Source organism: Delphinapterus leucas, chromosome 11 (assembly GCF_059928025.1).
Source record: "Delphinapterus leucas isolate spDelLeu-1000000601 "Yukka" chromosome 11, BTC_Dleu_Yukka2, whole genome shotgun sequence".
NCBI lineage: Eukaryota > Metazoa > Chordata > Mammalia > Artiodactyla > Monodontidae > Delphinapterus > Delphinapterus leucas.
The window spans coordinates 31,757,583-31,773,607 of NC_143139.1; the positions used below are offsets into that span (position 1 = coordinate 31,757,583).

Here is a 16,025-nt window from a genome sequence, read left to right on the forward strand (position 1 = left end):
TTTTTTTTTTTTTTTTTTGCGGTACGCAGGCCTCTCACTGTTGTGGCCTCTCCCGTTGCGGAGCTCAGCCTCCGGTCGCTCAGGCTCAGCGGCCATGGCTCACGGGCTAGCCGCTCTGCGGCATGTGGGATCTTCCCAGACCAGGGCACGAACCCGTGTCCCCTGCATCCACAGGCCGACTCTCAACCACTGCGCCACCAGGGAAGCCCCGAAATTATATCATATTTTAAAATCTCTTTGTTATTCTTTCTGGATGAATATTTATTTTACTAAAATTTGAGATTAATAAAATTAGTAATAAATTATGCTAGGAGTTCCAGCATTGATATTGGGAAGAAAAGTAAGACATATATTTTACAGGCAATATTAAATTCAGTGTTATAAGTATTTCCTAGAGCACATTTGATTGTAATCATTTCTCTATAAATTAATGATTGTTGTCAATGCCTAGTATCCTAGATTATATGTTTTGCTGTCATGTCAGGTGTATGAGGCAACGTTAGCTATATAAAAGATGGAAAATCACAGTGAGAATATGATCAGACAGTTTTTGCTTTAGCAAGAAATGAAATGGTATTCTCTCCTTACTTTAAACTTGAGCAAATTTCTTGTCTTTAAAATTAACCTATTGATAGCATAGGCAAGAATGCTTATCACAGTGCATAGCAATTACTCAATAATTTTATTTAATCTTCAGCAGTTACAGTGAACAGTACAAGCCAGTACATGAATAATGTACTTTACACAGAATAATGTCTTCATATCACATTATCAATTGCCATGTCATATTTAGAGAATTATTTTTTTAGTGACAAGATGAACTAAATGTATTTATATACATTTAGATTTAGAGATTGTCAAGTCATAGGATGCATTTGTGCAAATTTGATAAATTCCTATTTATTTGTGTTAATTTTAAAATGCCACGTCTCTAATGTTTAATATATTTTCTATACCGATATGCTATATGGTCAGTGAAGAGAATATCCTCTGTGGCTTATCCTCAGGCTTTTAAAAAGTAGATGGAATGCAACATTGCCAGTTTTAAAATGAAAGATTACATATTTTTCCAAGTAGTAGATGTTTCTGTTGTGGCTATTTTCTCAGGTTAATAACTTCTCTTACATTGAGCAACTATATTTGAAATACAGTCTAACAAAATGTGTATTCATCTTCTATTAAATTTATGTTCAAGAATATCATGATGAAATATCTTCTTAAATTTTAAAGTATTTTCATGTTTTTATAATTTTGGAGTGTTCTATGGATTAATGAAATGGAAATTAATATCTCTGAGGGGATTAACTATAACTAAGTAAAATTAGATTATTATAAAGCAGTGGCTTAGAATAAGAGTTTATTTCCTTTTGAATATCAAGGGTTACTTTTCATTAGATTCTCTGTTTTTAGTATGCATTTCTTGGTAAATATTTTATTATCACAATAGAAGGGCATTTGTGAAGCACATACATATATTTTGTCCCATCTCTTCTTTCTTAGCTCAGGTCCCTTTTCCTCCAGAAAACTCCTTTTGTGCCACCACCTGCAGCTGCCCCTCATTTCAGTTTTGCTTCCATGGTGTCTTGGGCATTCTGAGCACAAAAAACACTCCAGTGTGGTTGACTTGTGATTCAGCTGTGATCTCCAGGGGGAAGAAAGTCTGTTTCTGCCCTAGCACTGGGCAGAATAGTAGTAGGCTCTCACTATGTATAAATTGAATTCATGAACAAATATTAGGCAGTTAAGCTCTTTTTCTTCTATGAAACCTTAGAGAAGCTATCTTAAAAAGAAAAAAAAATCGAAGCAGAGTTGATCAGAATTAAATTTCAATCACATCCAGATGGTTACTGCCTACTTAGCTAAGACATCCAGTAACTCTAACTACAAGGTAGATCATGTCTGTGTACCTTTCTCAGCAGTGACTTCCTTCTCTGTCTTCTCAGCTTCTATTTGGGGCATTATAGCCTAGGGTCTGCTCTTACTTTAAAAGAAGCAGAGGCCTCACTTCAGTACCTAAGATCCGTTTTCAAATTTGTACAACCTTCGAAATCCAGAGTGGCTAAATTGTAGTCAGTACAGTGTGATGCCTTGTGGCTAGTCTTGAATGGTTTTCTAGATTTTAGTTGTTACCTTGCAAATGCCCTTCAGTTTGGGCTTGGCCCAGTACCTTTTCCTTCCTGAGTCCAGTAAAGAATTCTTTGGAATGTGGCCTGCAGCTACCACAGATAAGTGGCAATCTATTCCTTGACAAATGGAACAGATCAGAAAAACAACTTCCCAGTAATTTCAATAGGAAAAGCTGCCAACTCTGACATATTTTTATATAATAGCAATGCACTTTCTGTACCTTTTATTGTTATAAGACACAATTAGGTAAAACTAACCTCATTTGACTGATGAAGTAACTGAGCATCAGAGTTTAAGTAACTTGCCCAGAATCACATCGCTGTTAAAGAGACGTCAGGATTCAAATGACTTATAGCTCTAATATGTGTACTCTTAATCTCTATACTATGTCCAGAGAAGATTAATGTTGTGTGGCAATTTTTAACAAAAACCTGATACTGGGAAATGACATGGCACAATGGAGGATAAATGAAAACACCCAGAAATACCAAGGTCTTTCTATAAGTAATTCATTATTGCAGAATGAGTAGTAAATGCCAGATAGGAAGAAGTGAGATTTCCAGCACCCAAACCCAAACCACATTTTGTTAACTATGTAGACAGGATCTGTCACAGCCTCTACCATTATCTAATGAGGCAGCATCCAAATGGTCATTGAAGAAGTTAAATAAACTCAGATTACTTTCTTTTAATTATTTAGACTCTATCTGTACAAGTGGAAAATTCACCTGATTTAAAGTTAAAATTCTTAAAGCACAAATTATGTGTTCAAATTAAAATATTATCTAAATATGTCCCTTTAAAGGAACAGTCTTGTATTCCTGGTCCAAGATTATATTCTGAACACAGTTGCAACTTAAAATTGGCCAAGACACTACAGAAAGCAAGAAAGATGTTAAATAACACTTAAAAGCTCACAAGTTTATTAGCAGAACTCTCACAAGAAGAAAAAATAGCAAAGTTTTGACGTGCAGCTAATTTCTCTCAGTGAATTCTATTTCCTTTTGATCCAAATTATAAAATAACCTCTGGCTAACAGTCATCCTCAGAATATGGACTATCAGTGAAGAGCCTTGTTTGTTCATATTTACATCTTGAGCACTCTACTGGATGTTGGTTAAAAGGGATGATTGCTTGATTTTGATTCTACAAAGAAGTGGAGAATTGATAGGGAAAAAAATTCATTGCACCACATTTTCTCAAGAATGGTCCTTCTCACACATGCCTAGAGAAAGAGAGATCATGGGTAGAATGACAGCAGAGAGGGGTCCGAAGCAGGACAATTAGTTCAACTCATTCAACAAAAATGTACTGAGCACCACATGTCTTAGGTAGGACTTGGTCCCTGGAAGTTGGAAGATGAATAAGAACATGGTCTCTGTTCTTAAGGAACCATAAAGTCACAGATAAATAAGACAGGTGAAAAAATAATTGGCAGCACAATGTATTAAGTGTTGTACAAGCAAGCACTGAGGAGGAAGTCATTAAATTCATGCACAGTTACCTAAAAGAATGATACTTTGATGAGTCTTTTAAGATCAATGAGCATTTTCCAGGCATAAAAGGGGATAATAGGGCGTATGAGTTTGAGGAAACAAGTGTTGACTCTGAGAATATGTAAAAATGGCATCACATTCAGTGAGTCTCTAATGCAGGATTCAAAAAGGAGAGGGAGGTAGTATAATTGGAGTATAGGTTATTACAGACTGTGAAAAGGGGGCAGATTGGATTTGTGGGTTTTGGTTTTTTCATCTTTTTACTTTTCTTGTGTTTAAGTAAGAGGTGATGAGGTCCTGGATCACTGGGCAGAGACAGGAGAGAAAGTGGAGCAGAGAGATTCTAGAGTGATGTTGGAGATGGAATCAATTGTACTTGGTGACCAAGAGAGTGTATTGCAAGTGAGAGGAAAAAGCACTTTGAAAATGACTCTATGTTTAACATTCTGATTACATGGCAATCATTAACTGAGCTAAGTAACTTAGAAGGATGGGAAAATGCTATAAGAATAAGGATGGAACAGATGGTGTAGAGGGCAAGAGAAGTGGTGCTCTGACAAACTCTGAAGAACCTAATATGGAAAAGCCAGGAAAGGGAAACAAGAGGTAGGACAGTCCAGGTGAAATAAATGTCAAAGCAAATCATTGGTCTCAAACTTCTTTCTAGATTTTATATTTCTTTCAATATCTTGAAAACTAATTATGTTATTTTAAGCATATTAGTATATCATCATCAATCAACATCCAAAAGTCCCTCTGTATAAAACACACTCTCACGAGTCATGGAGACACAAGGCACAAGTCTTATGGAGAGATAGTCAATAATGGCTCCCAAAATTTTATAATGAAATGACTGGGAGAAGACTGGTATTACTGGTTAGAAATATAGATGTTGACAAAAGAATTTCAATTCCCACTCAGAGTGAGAGAATTTGATTTGTTCAGGATAAACAAAATGGTTTCTTAAAGCATTCCCCAGAATTTCTGTTGGTTAGCAAGGAGTAACTACTCTGTTGATTTTTTAAAATAAACTCCTTACAGACATAATGAAAGTCAACCTTCTTTTTTTTCCACTTTTTTTAACCTAAAAAGAATTTGGAAAGAATTTAAAATTTCAGGGTTTAGCACCATGAAAACATGACTAAGAATGAGCCTTCTGGAAAAAAAAGAACTCTGAAAAATATATAAAAATAACAAAAATTCCATGTAGATGCCATCCAAAGTGATTGAAATTATTTTATATCTTCTACTGAATAAGCAGAAACTCTTAGAAATCCTTTGGAGTAATTAGTGTTGATTTCAGCCAGTACCTCCTTACATGTTTCAGACTATTGTGAAAATAGCTGAGAAATTGTTTCTTCTGTGAAAGTACAAAAAGAAGATTCAGTTGATTTTGATCCTCTTAATAGTTGTGAAGATTCAATGAATTCAGACTGTTTCTTATAAGAACTTCATGTGCATGTGGAAAAACAGAGAAGCACCAATTAATCCTTGCTGATAGATGGATGACACTGAATCCTACAGTAAGTAGGGGGCCTACAGTAAGGCCCCGAGGTCTGACAAACAAATGAGTTGAGGATTATATTAGGGACGAAAATCTTAAATAACAAAATACCACCTCAAACAGGTGAGTCATTCATTTGTCATAGCCCCAAAGTAAAGATGAATCAAGAAAAATCAAATGGGACTTCTGCTCTGGTTTGCCCTGGGAAAGCTTCCCAGGTATTTGTGACTCTGAACCACCACATGAAATCAGTGGGGGACTAGGATCCTTGGCTGTTGTGACATGGGGGTGTTTATATACTGGTAATAAAATCCAACTCTCAACTCATTACATTAAGGAAAGTTAGACCACTGCATTGTCTGGCCATATTAAGAAGGATTCATGAAGCATCTTTGGGGTAGAGAAAATAGCACTGGGCTTAGAACCAGGTTTTAGTTCAATAACCAATTTTGCCTTGTGCTAGGTCAGCAAATCTGACTCTTAGACCTTTAATCTGCAAATGAGGATAATGAGGCATACTTGTATTATATATGAGACATACATGTATTATAAGAATGTATATGTATATACATATTATAATATATAATATTATATTAATATAATATAATATTATAATACATATTATAAGAATGTATATGTACATGTATATATTGTATATATATGAGACATACATGTATTATAAGAATTAAACAAAATAACATGTTGCAAAAGTTCCCTGGACAGAATAGGCACTTAATAAATTAAAAAATAATAATAATCCATCGAACAAATATTTGTTGAGGACATGCTGTAGACCAGACTGTCCAGAAAACTTATGAATAAATGATTTAAAGAAATCTTATTATTATTCTTATATAATAGCTATCTGTACATTTAAATTTTTGGAGTTTTCCTCACAGAAGAGGATTTGATTTAAAAGAAAAACAGAGGTAATACTTAAATTGAAATTAATCTGCATCTATACTTTGATAAAACCTGACATGTGAATTGGAAACCACCCCCAGGAAGGCCAGCTGGGTGAATGATGGCTGCTAGTTCCGTCCCACAAAAGAGTCACATGAAACTGGATATAGTTGCCACTTTGGGGCTCACAATGCCAAAGCTTAACAGGGGCTTTTCTGTGTCATCCCATCCTCTCATCTCTTGAAAAGCCTGCTGTTCTAAGCAAATTTAAAAGGCAAAATACCTATCCTTTCCTAGAACTGGGGAATGATTTGTCCCACAAATATTGGTACTAGAAATAGGCATGCAGATATGTGTCTGCTAAAAGTACTTCATCTCTCCTATAATTTTAGGGGTGCCTGAACAAAATAGACCCTCCATGAATAAATAGTCATGACATCCAGGAGCATGATAGACTAAACCTTTTTAGTTCTATGGTCTCACCTACAAGCAAACATTGTGCCCATCATGACCTTGAGCATTAGTATTAAAATCAGCAAAATATCCTTTGCTCAAATTTATGTAAAAGAACAGCTACGAAAAATTCGGTGGGCTTTGTAAGAAGACATACCTGCCTGCTTCCCTTTGTTTAGCTTTCTTTTGATTATATACACTGATAAGTTTAAGGAAAATTGACTGTCATGTCCAACTAGTTTTACTCCTACTCTTCATTGTCAGTACTGCAAAACACCAGTTGTTCTCCTAAAAATGTAAAGTGGCAAAACTATAGAAGAAGCAAGTATGTCTGTGGGGGATGTAGGATAGGTTCAGGGAGCAGTACTTCTTCTTAAGTAAACCTGGTAGGGTATGTGTCTGTAGCTCCTGAAGTTGTCTAGGAAGTCTTAGTCATAGATGTGTTCAAATGGGCCCTCAAGCCTAGCACTAAAGAGGAACCATTAGCCTTGGCATGGAGCACACACAAATTTTTAAACTTTTTCTCTAGCTCTACTTGTTATTGCTTTGCCTCAAAAACTGATTGGGGAAAGGCAAGGCTGGGGCAGTGGAGGGAATAATTTAAGATTTGTTTTTATGAATATTGCAAAATAGAATGAGCATCTGAAAGTCCCCAGGCTCTCTAAATTTTATTGATGTTGAGAAAAACTGATCCCAGTCCTAGTTTGATGCATTCCACAAAACCAGGGTTACCCAAGTAAGCATATTCTGCCAAACAGCTATTTCCAATACCAAATGCAAAGATGATCTAATAAGCTGGCTCTGGTTGTTTGTGAATAAGGAACTTGAGTGTTATTTGTTAAAGATTTTGTATAAGTTGAGGAAAAAATTAAACCCATGAAATGCATTATATGTATGTTGAACATTTTATAGAATAGGAGAGAGTTCTGAGTCTCTTATGTCTCATCCCATGCTTAGGGTATTCTCATATTCACTATATAATAATTTTTAAATGAACACACTAAATTTCATATTTCAGATTCACAATTATCAAATGGCATTTACTATGTATTTTTAACTTTTTTTTCATTTAATTATCACAAATACCCTGCTGTGGAAATATTGTACTCCCCATTTTCCAGATAAGGAAATGGAGGCTCTGAGAGATTAAGTACCTAGCGGAGGTCACACACTCAAGCGAGGGCAACAGTATTCAAGTAGAATTCTTTCTAATGCCAAGTCTCAAGCTTTTGTGAAAATCTTACCTTGCATTTCTAAAAAAGTAGGTAAACCAGTTTTAAAAGTCCTCAGAATTATAGTCTCATCTTGCCCCCCAATTATATCAGAATTAGGTTATTTAGAATGTGTTTGTTAGCGAATGGACTGTTAGAAGTTACTTTTATATTTCCCAGCAAATAATTGGTCATCACTCTAACGGAGATACTTGATCCTTTCTCAAAGAAGAAATGCATCCTTGTAATCTCACATTTCCTGATAGGGAAAGGACCAGAGTAAGGAAAATATATGACTGCCAGGATAAGCTGTCAGCAAACCATACACCCTTGCCAAAAAAAACCAAAAACTATTTTGTTTGACATATGTGTTTATAATTGCCAAGTAAGTAGGAGCAGCAAGATTAGTGGGTTTCACCAGTTTGAAAAAAAACATCATAGCCACTATCACTTATATGATCAAGCTTTTAATGTATATATATAAACACATATCAACTTTATCATAAATAAGGGGAAATATAACAAATATCTTTGCAAATTTTAGGCTCAATGCTTGATATTCTTGAACACATTATGGTTTGCATAGAATCATAGACTAATGGCAATGCTAGGAACCTAAGGAGTTATAATATTGAACCCTATCATTTTACAGAAGGAAAAATCCACAGCCTTGACAAGTAAAATGGCCAAAGATCACACCAGCCTCAGAGCCATATTTTGAGTCCAAATATTCTCTTTTGCCCAAAGTTACACAACTAGCTATTGACAGAACTGCAAATAGGTCTTAAATTATCTTTTTTTCTTCTTCTTCTTCACATAGCTTAGTATTTTGCTATCTCAAAGAAGCATAAGGAGATAAAATTCTCAAACAGAATAAGCAAGCTGATACACATAGACACTATAATAAAATAGATATCAAAGGCCAAAACAATCATCAAATATAAAAAGTCTTCTGTATCTCAAAGAAAAAATCCATCTTATTTTCTGATTTCTCTTTTGTTTTCTTTTCCAGAAACTCTTAAAACCGATTGGGGTAAATATCCATAACTCCATTTTGTCAAAGGCAGGTAGTTATGCTTATAATAATGGATTTAAAATTGAAAGCTGTAACAGCATTTTCCCCAAGAGACCTATTTGAAGCAGAGCCAACTAACTTTTTAAAGAGATACATCTTTTAATTCTTAATAAGCATTAGACAATTTATAAAAATAAAAATTCTGATATATGGCCCAAAGAAAATTTTAACATTAACCTCACTGAGTTACAGAAGTTTTATTCCAAATTCTATACCAGTTTCTAGTCAAGGGTAAAAAATCGTGTGGGAATCAGGAAAAGGGTCGGGGGGAATCATGAAAAAGAAAATATGAAAGGGAGAAGAGACATATAAGATAGAAATTCCAGAAATGAATTAACCAATAACAAATCTATAATTGTTTTGTCTCAGACATTCTGTAAAATCCCAGCGGTCAAGACAAATTTTGAAGTATTTGTTTTTGCCTCAATGGCTTCACATCCTTTAAGTGTTAAGTCCTGCAAGAAAATTAGAGTACATGAATTTTTAAAAAATTTTCTTGGTCAGAAAATTCATTCATACATTAAGTTATATGTCAGTATCTGAAAGTAAAAAACAGCTCTTCCTCCTTTAACTTTTGTTTTCACCCATTTCTGCCACAAAATTTAAGAAAATAAGTGCCATTTTCTCACTTAAACCTCACAACAATCTAATGGGTAAATGGACACAAATAATTTTCCAAAGTGTACACAGCCAGTAAATGATAGACCCAGAATTGCCAACGGGTCAGGCTAACTCCAAAAACAAAGCTTGTAATCAATACCTGAGATCAGAAAGTGTTGATGTCTTCTTAAGCGACCCTCCTCCTTGGCCACAGTGATTGGTTGAGGGATGGGAACCTGTTCCAAGCTAGTTCAATCACACAAATGCACTAATTCAGCCACAGTATTGGTCTGAAAGTACGTATATGACTCAGACTTTGCAAATAAGAATCTTTCCTTGAGAGTTTTCTCACTGGAATTGGAGTAAAAACAATATCATCTCTTTGATCTTGAGAATGTATGATTGTGAACTTGACTCTCTTGTCTACCTTGAGAAGTCAGTCTGAGAATGTGAGGCAATCTGCAAAGGAAGAAGACATGAAAGTCAGAAATGTGGCACACACAGGTATTCAGTTAACTAGCTCTAGTTGTCCCAAAGCAGTGTAAAATCAGCTTTTTCTTCAGTTGAGCTCCAGTTACTTAAAACCAAAGATCCCAGACTACCATGTCACAGAGGAGATCAACTTGAGCTATACTACTACAGAAAAGTCCAATATGCCCCATGTTGATAGGTGAAAGGACATTTCAGGAATGTTTGTGATCTAAAAGGACACAATGTGTGACTAGGGAACAGTAAGTAGACATACAGGTCTCAAATGTAAGTTGTCTGCAGGGGACACCTGCTTTATCTATTGTTTTGCTTGGTTTTTATCCAACTACTTTTCAAAAAATACAGTGTAGGACTGTATAAAGAGATGAACAACATCAAATGTAATATGAATCACTATCATTTACAGAAGTTTTCTACCAGCTATGCACTTTTTGAAGTGCGCTACATAAAGCAGCTGTTTTCAAACTGTGATAAGCAGAGCCCTACACATTGCCTGGAGTGATGGGCTTGGGGGAGTACAGGTACAAGCATGAACATAAAGGAGGCAACAAATCTGTGGTCTCCTGCCCCAGGCCCATCTTTAAATAAAGTATCCCCTCTCCCTGCTTGTTCAGTAAATGGGCTTCCACATATGATTGTTTCTGAAGAAAGGTTATGCTGCTAAAATATATCTAAGAACCATTGATATACATCTTCTCCATACTCACAATAAAGCTATGAGATATATTACCCCTGTTTTATACTTGAAGGAACTAGGGCATAAAAATATTAAGGAACATGCTCAAGATGACCTAGCCAATAAAAGGCAGAGGCAGTATTTGGACTCTTGCTTTCTTTGCCTGGCTCTAGAGCCCCATTACACTATTCCCACTATCCCCTTACATCTCCTGCTAGGACAGTGACCTGCTTACAGACCCTCATATTTGCCTGTTTGTTCTCAAAATCTAAACAACCAAGGACCAGTTACAAAGCTGTAGTCTGATAGATAGTCGGACTCCCTGTAATTGACTGGATGTAACAAGGAAACGTACCCCAGAGCAGTTGTGGAACACCACTCAAGTGGGAAGGAGAAACATCTTATGTAAGGTTTGAGTTCTTACTGAAAATTCCAGAGGAAGGTCTAAGGGAAGAAGCAATCAGTTCTGGATCAGTTGCTGTTTCTAAGATGAGGGCAGGAGTATCAGGAATTAACTAGGGTTGGGAGCCGTCTCAAGGGGAGAGTAGTTTAGCAATTGCGTGTTCCTAGTAAAAGATGGGAAGTGTAAAGCAGGTATGGAATAGCACTGGTAACACAGCACTAGCCACTCAATGAAGGGGTCATTTGTGCATTTGCCAGCTGCTGCATGACCTTGGCAGTGTCTCCATTTAAGTTCAAGTTCAAGGCACTATCTGTGTCTGTCATACTACTAACCTGAATAAAGGCAGGTGACTTTGCTCTTTTTCCCTCTGAGCTGATTTTTTACTCTCAATCCCAAACAGACTTTTACTCTTATGTTTCTCTAAACTTGCTGCTATCCCAGCAGGAGTTTTATTGAATTCGACAAATTTCAACATCAAACACCCACTGATGTGTACTTAACACACCTAATATATATGAAACATACCCCTAGGCATGGGGATCAATCATCTTATCAAAACGCTTTCTTCCCTCAGCCCAGGGTTATAAGGCTTTGAAGGAATCCAGAGTAACATCCTATCAAGAAAAGTTAGAGAACCCCTCGGGCTGAGCAGTAAAATAAGGCCTTTCTGATACTGCAGATTTTTAATATCATCTCTCTGATAAGAGATGCATGTCACAGTGGTTGCCTTTGTCTTCTTTAAACCCCTGTGTCCTACCCCTTCACTTTCTCTCCCACCTTGTGTTCTGCAATCAGAAAAGGTTCAGGGCTTTTAACTGGAAGAATTATTCATATTATAACTTTATGGTTCAAGAACTCACTATATGCTGGGCTTGGTATTAGACAACACAGATGAAAATATGATTTGGATATATTCCCTGTCCTGAAGTTGTTCAAAATCTAGAGATATTAACAGGTGTGATCATAAACATGACACCACAAGGAGAAAATTCCAAGTATTAATAGTAAACATTAACAATTTGGATTGGACCATGGTATCTAAACTTAAGCATCAGAAAAGGGATTTGTATTAAAAACTGACTAGAGTGGCTGTCTATTTAGCATAAAACCTGGAGAGATTGTTAAGCACTGCTTAACTTTTAATTAAATTTCTCTTCTCAATATATAACTCCCTCTAGAGGAATCCTTCCTGAGGGAAAAATAAATCTGGGCAGTTTAGGTTAAAAAAAAGTCAAGAAACCCAATGGAAGAGACATAGTATTCTAAATTGGCCTTACATTTGTTCTTATAGGCAAAAGTAATTAACCAGACTGATGACTTTTTCATGTTTGATATTCAGTAGCTATGTGAAAAGAAAAATATACATTTACTACATACCATGTTAAGTACTGAAATTATGCTTGATATACATTTTGCTAGATGGAAAACCAATATATGTTTAAAACCCCTCAAGAATATAGGGATCCCACATTTAAAATGACTTTAAAATAGTAATTCAGTCAGGTCTTTAATTTGTGTTTGCAATGTGGAAGAGAATTGAAGATGAAGACCACAGTTACATAAGCTTGAGCCACTAGAGAAATTAAATATAACACACATAAACATGAAGAGTTTATTTTAAATAAATCAAATATCCTGATGTTGAAGCCACAAATTATGAAATTGTGTTTGGTTTTCATACTAACACCAAAACTTCAAAATGGCATCCACAATTGACTAACCTTCTTTCCTTGGCCACAGTTTGTACTTAGCCAACCCACATATTCAGGCAAATACATGAATGTGTACCCATCACTGATGTAATTCGTGGGCAAAGACAGAGCGTTGCAGAGACCTTGCAGTCATTCTCAGACAAAGGTCTTCAGGAAAAATCATTTAAATTAGGTCAAACATTGAAAGCTAATGTTTTTCTGTGTGATTAAGGTTTATTATTGGTCATCTTATTGAATAAAATAATATGTGGGCTGTGACATTGTTTTAAAATATCTGTGTAGAAAAATAGAAGGAAAAAATGCTGCAAGAATAAACACACTTTGAAACAGCTTAGGTGCTCTGCTTTCCCGTATGTCATTTGTTTTCCTCCTGTGCCCTTGCCTTGACACTTTAAGTGCAAGATGTAATGTCCTAATGCTTTTCTAGAACTGGTACCTTTCCAAAGTTATCTGTAGAAAGTGGCAGAGAGGTAGAAAGAGCATGGGCTTTGGAGCCAGGCCAATCTGAGATCTAATCCTGGCTCTGCCTTCTACTGGCCACTGGCTTTGAACAAGTCATTCTACCTGAATCTGAGTTACATAATCTATAAAGTCAGGAAAATAAGACCTGCCATCATAATCTATTGTATAAATGTCATAATACATATAAATGGCCAGTGTGATGTCTGTCTTGTGGCTGTAGAACAGTGAACTGTAGCTGCTGTAGAACAGCAGCTATCATGGTCATTATTTGTGTCATCATTGCTACCGATAATGCCGTTATGCATTATCATAAAGAGGCTATAAGCAGCTACTCGAGGGCTGTTTATATAGTGCTTGCTGTTCTGCCCTCACTTTTACCTTCGCTGTCCTGCTCATTTCTAAGAACCCCTTTATCAGTGTCTGATAATGTTTTCTGTCTTATATTTTCCATGCAGCACTGAATGCTGCTAACAGGGCAATAGTGGAATGCAGGTAGACACAATCATCTTCCACCTTACAGGGAGTATGACTGTGCTTTCAATGACCAAATTCGAGAGAAATGGCCTTGAGTCTTCCTAAACTTAAGAGGAATATTCCAAAGAAAGGTCTATTTAGGCAACTGTTGATATAGTAGATAACAATGATTTAAAGTTTCAAATTTAGAGAATAAACTTCCCAAAATGGACACAAATCTATTATATTTACAAGCTGTTGACTGTATTTTTTGCTCATTGAAGAGAGCACCTAATAATTGTGGAGAGTTGAAAGGAAGAGTGTACCTTCTTGGTCCCACTTTTCAGCCCTTTCTCAAGAATTCCAGTGAAGCTGGACTTTGACCCATAAACTTACCTGACCACAGGAAGAGCCCTTCTAGGTGGCATTCAAGACGTAATTTAAGTCTGTAGAATATTACATCATTTTTATTCTTCATTTACATAACATCTCTCAGGGCAATTGTTCTTTAGATAAAAATTTGAATAGATTATTTATTATTATCAAAAGTACATTTCTAAAATCATTGCGTATAAGCCCCTAAATGTTTTAAAACCATTAGGATATGAAATCATGTAGGACCTTCCAGTATACCTATGATGTCATTGCCCCATGTAACATTATTAGCATTTTTGCTGCATCTCTTTATCTTATTTTTTCACAGCTTACTTACAATTTTTCACTTATTTATACATGTTTCCTGACCTAGTGCCTTATGGTAGGAGTTTGGGACTGCTGGATCACAGGAAAAACAGAAACATTTGTGATCTTATTATCTTAAATGATTTATATGAACTTTTGGTATAAACAGTCCACACAGTCTCACACACAAAATCCTTGATCAAACATTTTTGTTTTTCTTAAGTCACTTAAGACTAAGTGAAGCTAGTATTTTTTTAAAGGAACCACTTGAGTTTCATGGTTACATAATACCCATAGCAGGGTAAATGAGCAACAGTGACTGTTATCAATGAAATAATATGCACTTTTTTGGTTTACATTATAGGTGCATCCATCCTATCACCATGTCTTCTTGGCTTCCTGCTGCCTGTCCTTGGCATCCTTGTGTACTTGGAATTCTGAATGTGGCATGACAACTGCTGCTCCCAGCCCAGCTCAGAGGACACCCTCCATCTCTGTGATGACTACAATTCCTTCCAAGTCCTGCAACTCCATCCTAAGCCAAATAAATTATACTTTAACAAACTATCCAACTGATTTACAGCATATGTTATGACTGAGGCATTCAGGAACCCCTTCATCCAAAAGAATAAACTTTTAAATGGATATAAAATGATTTTTAACTCGTTCCAATATGCCTTATAAACCACTTAACCTAATTCTGTGACAGTTGCATGATTTAATCCAATGGGACAATTTACAGTGTTCAATTCAACACCATAGGCTGTAGAGTGAAAGTAAAATCACCATACACAGGTGCTTTAAATTTAATAACAAGTTGTGAAATATAATAGAGGTTGAAACGTTGATCGTATGTGGTAAATGTAAGAGTAATACAGTCTCTTGTACTATCCTCTCTGTTTTGGGTCCTGCATATTTTTGAATGGCCCCTATCATGGCATTTTGAGTTTTCTTTAAGAAAAAAGTACAACTAAAGCATTTAACATAATTTCCAATACCAAAACATTCTACTGAATGAGTTGGATGATTTTGAATATTGAAGACCAAATTCTAGAGCTTACTTTCAGTATTCTTGTTTTGGAAGTAAGTAATTTTCTAAATATTTGGTCTTCAGAATCAGTAATACTTTTAAGTTAGCTTTTTAATAATAAAATTAATATACTACATGAAGTTTTTTTTTTTTACTTTTGTATTCTACTCTGACATTATTTTATGTTTTTCTTATCATCAATTTCAAACCTCAAAAAAATCACAGCCCTTGTGTTAGAGTATATCATGTTGCTGTATTTATTCATACGTGAACTGATGAATTTTGAGAAGTAGAGTGCTTCCATTTTTTAATTGAGATGTGACAGTCTTTACACAGCTAGGAATAAATGACAGTTAAGTGAATATCAGAATTATCTAATATTCTAGTGACTTTGTTTTTGTGCTTCATTCTAAGTAAAACCTCTCTTTATTAAAGGTATGGAATCAAGAAATCACCTGTAGCTCGGAAAAACTACAGTATTCCCTATTTTTTTTAATTTAGTTTTAAACTCATTTCCTGCTTCAATGCAATACCGAAAACTGGCTATGAATACCAAATCAAGATGTTGCTAATGGTACTTTGAAGAGTATGCAAAACTGGAAGGCCGGGAGGAGACAAATAACGTGTCTGTCCAGTGGTCTCCCAAGTGTTGGTGCTTTAGGATTTTATAAGTTGTGAAAAGGAAGATGCACATTTCTTCATTCTCCATGGTGTGCACGGAGATGTGTTTGAGTGTGGATGTGAAAGAAA

General features: G+C 35.6%; 1 protein-coding gene across 1 annotated transcript in view; it reads left to right on the top strand.

The window, feature by feature from the left end:
- Positions 1-16,025, top strand: part of LOC149747983 (contactin-1-like) — a 114,219-nt gene that overhangs the window by 76,274 nt on the left and 21,920 nt on the right. Inside the window, exon 10 of the mRNA XM_089921573.1 lies at positions 3,904-4,025. Coding sequence (XP_089777699.1) covers positions 3,904-4,025 — 122 coding nt within the window. The remainder of the gene's footprint in view (positions 1-3,903; positions 4,026-16,025) is intronic.